Here is a 12,139-nt window from a genome sequence, read left to right as displayed (position 1 = left end):
ACCAGTCTTCTGTAGGACGGGTAAATCCATCAGCATCAAAGGCCACTGAACACTAACATCTCCAAGGGTCAGTCTTTTGCATATGTTCCTTTGGAAGTCAGGAAGGGCTGTCTCTGGTCCCAAACTATAGGGGCTGCAGTTGAGGATCCACTACCAGGGTGCCTAGAACTGGCCGCATTTATTTTCTCTGAAGTAACACGCTGGAAACCATTCCCAAACCCTTAGTCATGGGCCACCTGTGCCTTCTACTTTGTCCTCACGCTGTCATGTCATGTGACTCCCGCCAACAGTCCCCTTGAGTTCCATCCAACCCTCACCCTCAGAAACTGAGCGTAAATGCAATCAACACACTTCATAGAATTGATTGGAAAGTTGGCTGCTGAACAAAGTCCCAGATGTTTAATATAATTTTGAATCGTTAGCCAAATCATTTCCATGCTCGCTTGTTTATGAAAGGCCTTCAGCAAGCGAGAGCTGATTGGTGGGGGCCTCCAACTTCTAGGTTCCCTGACAAACCTATTCCCACCTCCCATCTTCTCCATGGAAGAGCATTATCTTCTATCTCCTTTAGAACTGGTCACATTGAAATCTGGCGCTGTATCACTAGCTCGGGATGAGAGGCACAGTCAAAGGCAGACAGACGAAGGGGTGCCCTTTGGAGGGATGCGGTCCATCTTATCACAGGGGCTTTATAGGAAATCCAAGGGGGAAAATCCCCGAAGGTCAATATTTGGAAAACCAAGTTGTTGAAGAACAAACCACTCTAGGCTTGTACTCTTCATGAAGTAGGACTCTATTGGATCATGTAACTCTTCTTAAAAGCTAAAACTCCCAGATCATCCTCAGCAACACGCCGAGAATTCCTTTCTTTTAATCCGAACCAGTGCTGTATTTCCCAAACCAGACACCCCCTTCATCCAGATCGCTGCACCCACTCCATCTTAATACTGCAGTTGTCTCTAGAATAAGTTGTCTCCATTTATAACATAGGATATATACTTTTAATATCTCTGGATGCGGCCTCCAAGCTCACGCTAGAGGAGAAAAGACCTATAATCTTAATTCATAAGCATTTAGCTCCCTTTAGCCTATTTTTTCTCTTAACCACTTACCCTCTAAAAACATAACAGCCCCCAAGAGACACATAAACATTCCCGCATAGTCCCTAAGAGGCTAGTCTGCAGCTCTTCACTCCTTCTCCACCTTCTGCCCAGCTGGGTTCCTGGAGCGCTTACAGCAGCCCTCCCCCTCCCAGCTGCTGATACCCAGGGGGCCTCAGTTCCTCTCCCTTTCTTCCCTTCTTTCTCTTGTCCCTACACAAACTAGAAGACTGGCAAGGGTCACATTTCAGCATTAACCATGCCTAACAAAGAAGTCCACCACTGTCCTCTCCTAGTAGCGGCAAAACAAAACATTGCCAGATACCTGGCTCAGGCAATGGGAATTCAGAACCCAGCAGTTTTTAAAGAGGCTGAAACCACAGGAGCGATCACATCACAACATAGAGACAATGCTATCCTATAGGCAAAACGCAGAAGCACAGAAATGGAAGACAAGTGTTAAAACTATAAGGGAATTTTATTTGCGAGAAAGACAAGAAATCGGTGGCAGAGAAGTGGTCTTATAAAGGCTTGGCTTTCTTCTTTTCAATGATACATGAAAATAGCCTGCCATAAAGAACGCCTAAATTTTGTTGGTTTGGTTGGTTGTTTCTGGTTTTGCTTTGTTTTGTTTCAGGACAGGGTTTCAGCGTGTGGCCCTGGCTATCCTGGATCTCACTCTGTAAACCAGACTGGTCTAATACAGAGATCTACCTGCCTCTGCCCCTGGAATGCCAGGATTGAAGGTGTGCACCATCACCATCCAGCTGAACACCTAAATTATTAGGAAGGAGAACAAAGATGCCACCTGAAGTTCAGGAGGTGATATTTTATATCGCATTACAGCATGCTCCAGAAAGTTACATGAGAAACTCACAAAGGAGCAACTAGACATGAGATAGGAGGCATTATTGACCCTACGACTGTCTGTATCAATTAGTTTTTTGAGATTTTTTAAAATTTATTTATTTATTATGTGTACAGTGTTTTGCCTGCATGTATGCCAGCACATCAAAAGAGGGCACCAAATCTCATTACAGATGGTTGTGAGCCACCATGTGGGTGCTGGGAATTGAACTCAGGACCTTTGGAAGAGCAGTCAGTGCTTTTAACCTCTGAGCCATCTCTCCAGGCCCGAGATTTTTTTTTTTCTTAGATTTATTTTTATCTTACGTGTATGAGTGTTTTGCCTGCATGTATGTATGTATATCACATGCATGCCTGGTGTCCAAGGACATAGGAAGAGGGGGTCAGACCTCCTGGAACTTGAGTTAAGTTAAAGACCATTCTGAGCTACCATATGGGCACTTGGAACCTAACCCAGGTTCGCTGCAAGAACAACAAGTACTCCTAACTACTTAGCCACATTTTCAGCCCCCCACCCCATACTGCTCAAAACGTCCACCATTCCAGCATTCTCAAAATAAATAAAAGCTAAAGAGATATGTTTTATTTGGTGGCATTTTAGATAGAATGACGGTATGTATATAATTACAATCCCAGGACCTGGAAGACTGAGGTAGGAGGATCATAAATTTGAGGAGAGCATAGACTGCACAGTAAGACCCTATCTTAAAAACAGCAGCAACAACAACAATAAATAGCCCTCATTAACAATAGAAAATAAAAGTAAAAAGGCTAGAATTGGAAGGACCTGAATTCAACACCTAGCACTGACAGCTACGCGATCTGTGACCTTCACTAAGATCTCATGTCTTCGAGACCCTGTGTCGTCATGTGTACTGTGGAATTAATCCTAGGAATTAAATGACTCTTTGGGGGTCGAAGGAGGAGCAAAAGGGCAGTAAGATACACGGTGTGCTTTGTAGAACCCTGGAACATAGTGAGTCCCTAGCATTCCAATAGAATGCTTGCCTAAGAAGCACTAACGCAGGGAACATGGCCTCCTTTACTAATAGGGAGTGAGACACCAGTAAGTGGGAGAAAGAAGCAAATTTCCTTTTGCTAGAGATGAAGAAAAGGTACAGCATCATCTTCAAGGATGCAAAGTCTATCTGAGAGAAAACGTTCATTCCTCAAAGCTATAGCATAAAATCCAACAATCCTGGGCCGCTGAGATGGTTTAGCAGGCAAAGGCGCTTGCTGCTTACTGCCAAGCCTGGTGACCTGAGCTTGATTCCCAGGATCCACGAGGCGAAAGGAAGGCACCGGCTCCCACCAGATGTTCTCTCATCCCCTTCCTAACCCCCCCCCACTTACGTAAATAAACAAATGTAATTATTTTTTTTTTAATTAAGCCAACGATTCTCTTTAAACCAGAAAACAGTCTCATCTCATCCTGAGACCAGAAGTCAAAACAAGGAAGACTCACAAAGTTGAGCAAGAAATGCTAAGTCTGACACATCTAATTTTTCTCCTCCTCCATAGCTTCATAAACTCTAACATGCACAGGAATCACCGAGGGATCTTATTAAAAAGCAGCTTCTGACTTAGGACCGAGTCTCCGCATCTCTAACAAGCTCCCAGGCGATGACAATGCTATCGGTCCATGGACCACACCTAGGAAGAAAAGTCCTACAGACCTCTGACAACAGCTCCGGCCTTATTAGCAGGATCAGTCTTGGGGGATTAACATTAGTGGAATGTTGTTCTTCCTCCTGAAAGATATTCTCAACTGGGGCAACTGTGTCCCTGCAGTTTTCCCCCAAGGGACCATGAGCAATGTCTGAAGATGCTTTTTAAGTATCACAGCTGCAGAAGGGAGATGCTAAATGACAGTGTGTCGAAGAACAGGGACAATGAGAGGCACGCTGTAACTCACACAGCAGACCCACAACAAAAAAACATCTGGCCCCAAGTGTCAGCCGTGCCAAAGTTGGGAGAGCCTGCTCTAAAGAAACATAATGCTCCTGAGACTACAAATCCTAATTTTAAAAGCAATGCATCGGCCCAATGTCCTTTCCCAGGTTAGCTCTGAGACAAGAGGGATCACTGTAAGTGCAGCAGGGTCTCCAGGTCTGTGTTTTGTCTAAGGTCAGGCATAGGTGGTTCAGTAACCCAGTGAGGAAACGGGCAGAGCAGGAAACCTTAGGGCTAACAGCTCTTCAGGACCACAGTTCTATTCAAGCTTATCCAAGATTCCAAGCTCCATGCAGGCAGGACCACATTCAGATTTGCTCATGCAGGGCTGAGGACCTGATACAGCACCTTGCACACTGCAGATGCTCAGATGCCAAACTGAATCTCGCAACTTCTAAAGTCACTTCAACTCCAAACATTCTCAAATGCACCCAAAGGCTAAGCGGCCCACTCTCGAGTGCAGCATGATTTGCCATTTGCCGCCATCACTAACGCAACCATTACTGATTACTGAAATGGCTCACCCGAGGGCAAGCGTAGCATTGCAGAAAGGGCACTGGTTTTGAATCACATGGATTTTGACACAAATCCACAGTCATCCCATGATCTTGAATAAGTTACGGTATTATCCACATCTCTAAGATGGATCTAACACCGAAGGGTTTTGAAACAATACCATGTCATATGTTAGAATCCCTTATGCTGAGATAGAATAAACGCAGGCAACACTGCTAAAGGACTGCAGTTTTAAACAGAAGACGCAATATGGTACCATTCGCTTAATACACGAGACTTTTCGATACCGTCACTTAGCCATGAGCAAGCACCGAATCCCTCCTGCTCAACCAGATGCACCCACCCATCACACCGGCGTACAGTCATGCGACCAAATGCTTACAGTCTAACTACCAGCGGCCCAGGACCAGGGAGGGCAGGGCAAGAGACGTCTATTTGGAAAGGGAAGATCTCAGTGTGCCACCAGCATGGGCTCACCACGGCGTCACTGCTGGATCAAAACAAAGTGCATTCTCTGCTAACAAATGCTGCAGTTCACTTCCTGTTGCAGACAGTGAGAGAAGATGACTGGAGAGAAAGGCCCGTGTCAGGAGTGATAACCAACAACGCTGCTTCTCCAGGACGTTAGCCGGAAACACTCAGGAGAGAGCTCACGCTCATCTCTCGCATTTACGCCGTCCTTGAGACACAAGGCCTTGGGTGGAAGGTGTCAGGGTGCCAGTTCCACTGGGAAAAAGCATTTTAAAAGATGTGCTCTGAGAAAATGCCAGGCAACAAACCCTTCCCAACGCTAGGAGGAGAGATGTCAGGGAACGCCAGCAGAGTGGAAGTGGAGAGCTCTGACTGGCTCCCAGGACTCTAGAAAAATCAAGTCGGGTTAAGACTGAATCTGAAAAATTGGACCTCCTCTGCCCGGGGCAGCTGTTAGGGTTCAGGAGCCCCTGGAGCGCGGCCCTGAAGTAATGACAATAATAAGCAGTGGAAAATACAACCCTGCAGAAGGCTGGGAAGGGAAGAGCGGAGTAATGGGAGCCTGGACACCCAGCAGTGTGGCAGTTAAAATGCCTCACAGGGTCGTCATTTGCTGGGAGAATAAAAACCCCCGAACTAGGTCAGATTCACAAGTCACGTGCTATTGCCCACGACAACTGCAAGGGGCAGGACCTGGGAGGGCAAGGATACTCTGTCCGGCCTCAGACGCAAAGCAGAAGAGAGTCCTTGCTTCCCTCGCTGCCACTCCCTGTTCTGTCCGTCATCAGCTGCCGGGACCCTTCTTAAATCACATTTCTGTATCCTGCCAGGACCACCTCTCGAGATAACGCGTTTTCGGCGATTATTACCTGCTGTGTTAAGCAGTACTTTCTTTCATTGGTTACAATAAGAAAAAGAAGAATTAGGGGCGAAGCAGCAGAGAGGCTAATGTCGCCTTCATCAAGGGACAATATCATGTTGTGGGAGCGGAAGTGTTCAACAGCTGGGAATCATAAGGCATTGAAGTGGTGACCATGAACTCAGGAAGCCTGATGACAGCCAGGGTTCTGGGCTGATGAGAGTCATCCCGCATGTGTTTGTGAGAAACAGAATTGGACAAAAGCATAATTCATGTTAGAAAACAGCTCAAATCACTTGGAGTACAGCAATGTTCTGACTCACAAGGCCTGAGCTGATTGCAAACACACAGAGAAAAAAGAGAAAAACCTCCAGCAGACACTGGATGAAGACCGTGCCTCTCCGCATGGTCAGGACCCCCAGGCACTACCAAACCTCAAACAGAATGAGGATTCCGGCAGCAACTGAGCTACCTAAACTGACTAGTAACATCCAAACACCATCCTGTGCACGGGCCGTAACAGAAGAGGGACCCGCCTCGGAAAAACTGGTGAAATCAGTGAAAAGTCTCAAGCTTAAGTAATAATATGATAAGAAGAATTTAGTCTGGGTTCTGACAAGCGAGCCACTGTTCTGGAAGCGCTCTCTGCATCAGGGGCAAGGAGGTGAAAGGGCCGGAGACACCGTACCAACTCTGCAACTTTTCTGAAAGTCCGAGAGCACAAAACACAGGTTGATCGAGACGAAAAGGATTTCTTTATTTAAGCAAACTTATTTTGTGAGCTTTTGGAGCCATTTACTACACTGGGAGCTGGCAGGAAATAAAAGCATTAAGGTTTATATTGTTTTGTAGTGTCTGTGCACACATGTGCCAGCGCCAGTGACCACGGACACCAGCGAGAGCATGGGCTCTCCTGGGGCTGACATACATACATAATTAAAAGGAAAATAAAACCGTTTTTTGAAAAGTACTGGAGGGAAACCGTGGCTATGCTGAGCACACCTTACTGCTGCTTCTGGTCACTGATGCCCTGAACAACACAGCACAGGAACTATTTGGGGCATTTCCTGTCAGGTGTTAGAGGTCATCCAAGTATGACTTGAGACACAAGAGGGTGCTAATCCAGTATATGCAAATGACGCGTCAACTTATATAAAGATGAGATTGGGCAGTCTCAGATTTGGGTATCCAAGAGGGAGGGGGACTGTCCCTGGAGTCACCGCCTACCCCACCCCACCCCCGCAGCAGAGAGGGCAAACTCTCATAGCAAAAACAACCTTAAGCCCCACCAAAACACAAAATAAAGTTACTCAGATAATTAAGCGCCATTCACCGACTCACCTAAGTGGAAATGCGTTGTTGGGCATAATTAGCAAGCGCATGCATAAAACATTAACTGCTTGTTCAAGAAGATGAGATAAAAAGGCAAGACAAGAAAAGATTAAGTGCTTGAATAGCATCTAAAGGATACTCTATCAAATCTTTCTAAAACTATTCATGGAAAGAATGAAAATATATTACTGATTAAAAAGTCTCACCTTTGAAAATTTGGTGGGAATTGACTGGATACCAGAAAAACAAACAGGTGTGACTACCAAAATGCTATGGTTTGGGCTGTAAATGCTCCTCTTTAAAGGCCGTGTGTTGAAAGCTTGGTCATTACACTGTGGCACTCTGGGGAGGTGGTGGCACCTTTATAGGTAGGGCCTCGTGGGTGGAAGTGAGGTCACATGACCCTGAAGGGGGTATACAGACACAGGTCCTTCCTTCCTCCTCTTCTTCATTCCCGCCCACCTTGACGGGACACCTCCCACCACAGGCTCAAAGCAGCAGAGCAAGAGACCATGGGCTGAAACCTCTGAAGACCATAAACTCTTTCCCACTTTCTCAGCTTTCATCACGACAACCGAAGGCTAACACCCGAAAACCTGTCAGGAAGGATTTACAGAGAGATACAGTGTATCACCAGGTGTGGTGGTGCATGCTGGGATCCAAGACGGCCATGGCTACACAGGGAAACCCTGTCTCGAAAAACTAAAAAAAAAAATTTAGAAGCCAGGCAGTGGCGGCTCAGGCTCACATCTTTAATCCCAGCACTGGGGGAGGCAGAGGCAGGCGGATCTCTGTGAGTTCAAGGCCAGTCTGATCTACAGAGCTAGTTCCAGGACCGGCTCTAAAGCCACACGGAGAAACCTGTCTTGAAAAACTAAAATTAGAAGAAAAAAAGCATTCTAGGCCCGGCAGAGGTGGCGCATGCCTTTAGTTTTAGTTCCAGAACTTGTGAGGCAGAGGCAGGTGGATCTTTGTGAGTTCAAGGCCAGCCCGGTCTACAGAGTGAGTTTCAGGACAGCCAGGGTTGCACAGAAGAACCCTGTCTCAAAGAAATACAGTCTCCAAAAATACCTCAGCAGGCAGTTAGAGAAACAATCACCATGGCTTTTGATTCACAAGCTGGATCCCAACAGTGATAGTTCTGTCAACTTAACAGAATCTAGACTCACTTGAGAGAAGGGACCCTCGGCACACCTGTGGGAGTTTCCTAGTTACTGTTAACCGGAGTGTCAAGACCTGCCGACCGTGGGCAGCACTACTCCCTGGGTGGGAGCCTGGGCCATATGGGTGCAGGGAGGAATGTGAAATGACCACGACCCGCTGCTCCAAGTTCTTGTCCTCTGATTTTGCCACCAAGCTGGTCTGCACCCTTGAACGGTGAGCAGAATAAACCCTTTCTCCTTGAAGTTGAGTATTTTATCACAGCAATGGAAAAAAGTCGACATGCCGACCACTCCTCCACCTCAGAGTAAAGGCGCACACATCCCTCTTTCTCCACCTCAGAGTAAGGGCGCACACAACCCTACTCCTCCACCCCAGAGTAAGGGCGCACACATCCCTGTTCCTACACTAGAACAGACTGCTCCGAGCTTAGAATGTTAACATCTAGACTGCACGAGATACCACGAGGTTGGGGCCCATGTCCAAGAGTAGATCTCATATATGGCCTACACACATAACCAGAGGTAATTTTACATATTTAATGCAAACCCTCATGAAGGCGCACATGGAATTTCCATTTGGGATATCATATTGGTGCTCAAAAAGTTTCAGATTTTGGAGTATTTTGGTTTTTGGTTTTGTTGGTTTTGGTCTTTTTTCTTTGTTTTTGTTTTTGATTAGGGATGTTCAACCTGTAATCAGCACAGCTCCAATTAGAAGCTGAGACTCGATACCTAAAAACAGCTCCCAATTCCCCACCTTCCATCAGCACCAAAATAAACACAGCCAATGCTGCCACTCTAATCTATGCTATCCCTGGGCCAGGTCATGGGGTCACCTTCAATCAATGACACACACAGATAAATAAATAAACATGCTTCTGGGTGCTGTTGATGATAAATCGGATCCTTGCTCTTAATGAATTGATTCGGTGTATACTCTGATTATACAGTGAGGTGTGGCTGAGTCCCTGGATGTATGCAGTACAGATTTTACACGCTTGTGAGCACAGAGGGAAGCCAGCTGTTTATGGTTCATACCAGGCTTGGCCCTTTACAGAGTCCCAGCTGCACGAACTCCGCATCTGTTTCCTATTCTGAAGATGAAATAACTGGATGTCTGTTTTCTCTGGGAAGAAATTGTCAAACCAAGGGACAACCTTTGAATGCCACCATTTGCACCTCTAACTAGAAATTTTCTGAAGGCCACAGAGAGACAGAGCTTGGTAAGCGACCACTTCCATGCAGACTGACGATTACTGCTCAAAGACAGTTGCGCCAATAGCTCTTTCTATGGCTGTAAATAATTCGAGCCTTTCCGTCAATTTCAGACTGCCTTGCAATACTTCTCTACCCCAAACCAAAGCTGAAGGAGCATGCTCTACTTACAGTCACGAATGTTATTCCAGTCGGTGCTGGCAAAGAAGGGGTGGCAGCGGAGACCCTCAAACGTCAGTCTCTCCTTCTGGCCACACAGCAAACTCTGAATCAGATCCAGGAACTCACTGCTAACTTTTGGGTCTTCTGGAAACTTCAAAAACCGCTGTTCAAAAAAAAAGGGGGAATTATTTCCTTAGCAGTGATTCAGTTTATGTCCTGAAGCGAAGAGAGAATTTCTCATACATAAGTTCTTTTCATTCTCTTTTAAAATAAAGTTTTGTGCCCTCATAACTTTAGACCAAAGGCATGTTCCTGAAATAAGTGGCCTACACACATCAATAGGCCTAGTTCTTTTGTTGGGGTTCAATGTCCTTCGTGGCTTGACCTGTAGCTTCCCTCTCCCGTCCAGTCTCACAGACACCCATCTCTCTCTCTGCTGTCCAACAGTGATGAGCTATTTCAGGCTTCCTGTACCATCTCATGCTGTTCTCTCGGCCTAGAGCTCCCTCCGCCAGCACCGCCCCCAGCTCTCCCGGCTACTCTCCTTCTGCATGCTCCCTCTAGACTCCACCCTTTCTTGCTCACTTTTGTTTTTTTGAAACAGGGTTATCATTAAGTCCAGACGGGCATCAAGGATCTACCTGCCTCCAGCCAGCCAGCGTGTGGTCTGCTTTGGTTTCTGAGGGACGATGGGGAGAGAAGGTGAATATGGTGCCCTGCTCATCACTGCTGACCTGGTACCCCACAGTACTGAGTACAATTCTGTCAAAGCCTGCATTACTGAGCAAGCAAACCAAAATGAATGATGGAAATGAGCTCCAAGAGTTATCTAGAGGGAAATTTCAACTCAAGAGAAGCCTCAGTAACAGCGTTCGTACATTAAAAAAAGTATATGCATCAACCATTCCAGGAAAATGAAAATTGAATGAGAAACAAAATCCAAAGGAACGAGGCCTCTTTTCTCCTTGAAGCTGAAACTGAAAAACGGGCTCATCATGTCCTTTAGAAATGGGCTTAACGGAATCTAAGTATACGTATTAGGACGTGGTTTTAATTCTACATTATACGTGTGTGTGTGTATACACACAAGTGCGTTGCTTCAATTCTAATTTATCCGCTTACTTCTTCCCCACTTGAGAATCATGAGCTACCGAGCCGAACAGCCAGTGCTGTGCTCAGTCTGTCCTGTTTGGTTTCTTCGTCAGTATGTGAGGTGGTAATGCCTACCTTCCAGGGTTGTTTGAAAAAGAAGGGCGCTAAAAAGCTCGCTCATTGAGCCACACTCAGGCACATTGAACAACAGTGAACTCAAGATGTATTTCACGACCAATAAAAGATGGAATTAAAACGGCAGCCAGCTTCCGTTTTTAGTGCTATTGAAAATGCTGAGGTGCCCTTACGATGATTGACAGCTGCGATTCCGGAAGCTGCTGTGAAGAGCGAGCCCAGTGGACGGTTCAGCACAAAATCAGAGCTGTGCTGTCTACACGTGATTCTAACGAGCCTTCACCTGAAAGTTCATGATGTTGCTGAAGGTGCGGGCAGAGGTTCCCTCTGTGAATGGGGTTCTCCCGTAAACCATCTCATAGGCAACCACTCCCACCGACCACCAGTCACATTCCAAGCCGTAGGTGCCTCTCCGGTCCTCATTCATCACGGTCAGTACTTCGGGAGCCATGTAGTCTGGGGTCCCAATGGGTAGTTTGGCATTCACCTAGAAACCCGGAAATGAAGAGAACACAGCACTCTCAATTGCCCGCCAGTAGGTGCCAACACCTGCGTTAGACGCCAGCCGATTTGCCCGATTGCTATCCACTCAGGCACTTAAAACCTTCTGTCAAGAGGCACGCTATCAGGAAATGCCAATGCTTTACTTTTAAAAAGGGCAGGGATGGGCATAATACATCTGAGTGAAGAAGGGTTTCTTGGTACAAGTTACTCAACAACAGAACTTCATGCCAGTGCTCAGGGACTGAACCCAGAACCTTATAAGATAAATAAGCCCTGAATTCCCACCCAAGCTCCATTCCCAACTCAACAGAACTTCTTTTACTCAAAAACAACAAAAAAAATATATACACAAATGGCAAAGTTGGGCTGGGGAGAAGACTCAGTCGGTGAAGTCCCTGCTGAGCAAGCATGAAGACCCCAGTTCAAATCCCCAAACCCACATAAACAATTATAAACCCAGCACTGGAAAGGCTCATCTGGGGGACCCTAAGGGCTTGCTGCTAGCCAGGTTGATGAGCCCCAGGTTCAGTGAGAGACCCTGCTTCAAACTATAAAGTGGAGGGAAGTAGAGGGAGAGCCATGCACACACCTAGGCAAGCACACTCACATACATCACACATGCAGAGAGAGAGGAAGAACAATCTAAACATAGATCTATGATATAAGATCAATCTGTTAATGAGAACTGGAGGCTACATGGCAACACAGGAACAGCATGAAGCCAGCTACATCTCAAGTCTGGAAAAAATGGAAAATGGCCGTAAGATCCA

The 12,139-nt window shown here is 46.3% G+C and overlaps 1 protein-coding gene across 15 annotated transcripts in view; it reads right to left on the bottom strand.

The window, feature by feature from the left end:
- Cit (citron rho-interacting serine/threonine kinase) overlaps positions 1–12,139 on the bottom strand; it is a 176,924-nt gene that overhangs the window by 116,836 nt on the left and 47,949 nt on the right. For all 15 annotated transcript variants that reach the window (XM_075981753.1, XM_075981762.1, XM_075981832.1 and 12 more), the window contains exons 8-9: positions 11,149–11,352; positions 9,648–9,801 (exon numbers count right to left, since the gene is read on the bottom strand). In XM_075981753.1, coding sequence (XP_075837868.1) covers positions 9,648–9,801; positions 11,149–11,352 — 358 coding nt within the window. The remainder of the gene's footprint in view (positions 1–9,647; positions 9,802–11,148; positions 11,353–12,139) is intronic.

The sequence above is a fragment of the Microtus pennsylvanicus genome, chromosome 1, assembly GCF_037038515.1.
Source record: "Microtus pennsylvanicus isolate mMicPen1 chromosome 1, mMicPen1.hap1, whole genome shotgun sequence".
In the NCBI taxonomy this organism is placed as follows: domain Eukaryota; kingdom Metazoa; phylum Chordata; class Mammalia; order Rodentia; family Cricetidae; genus Microtus; species Microtus pennsylvanicus.
This window is presented reverse-complemented; position numbering and strand designations above follow the sequence as displayed.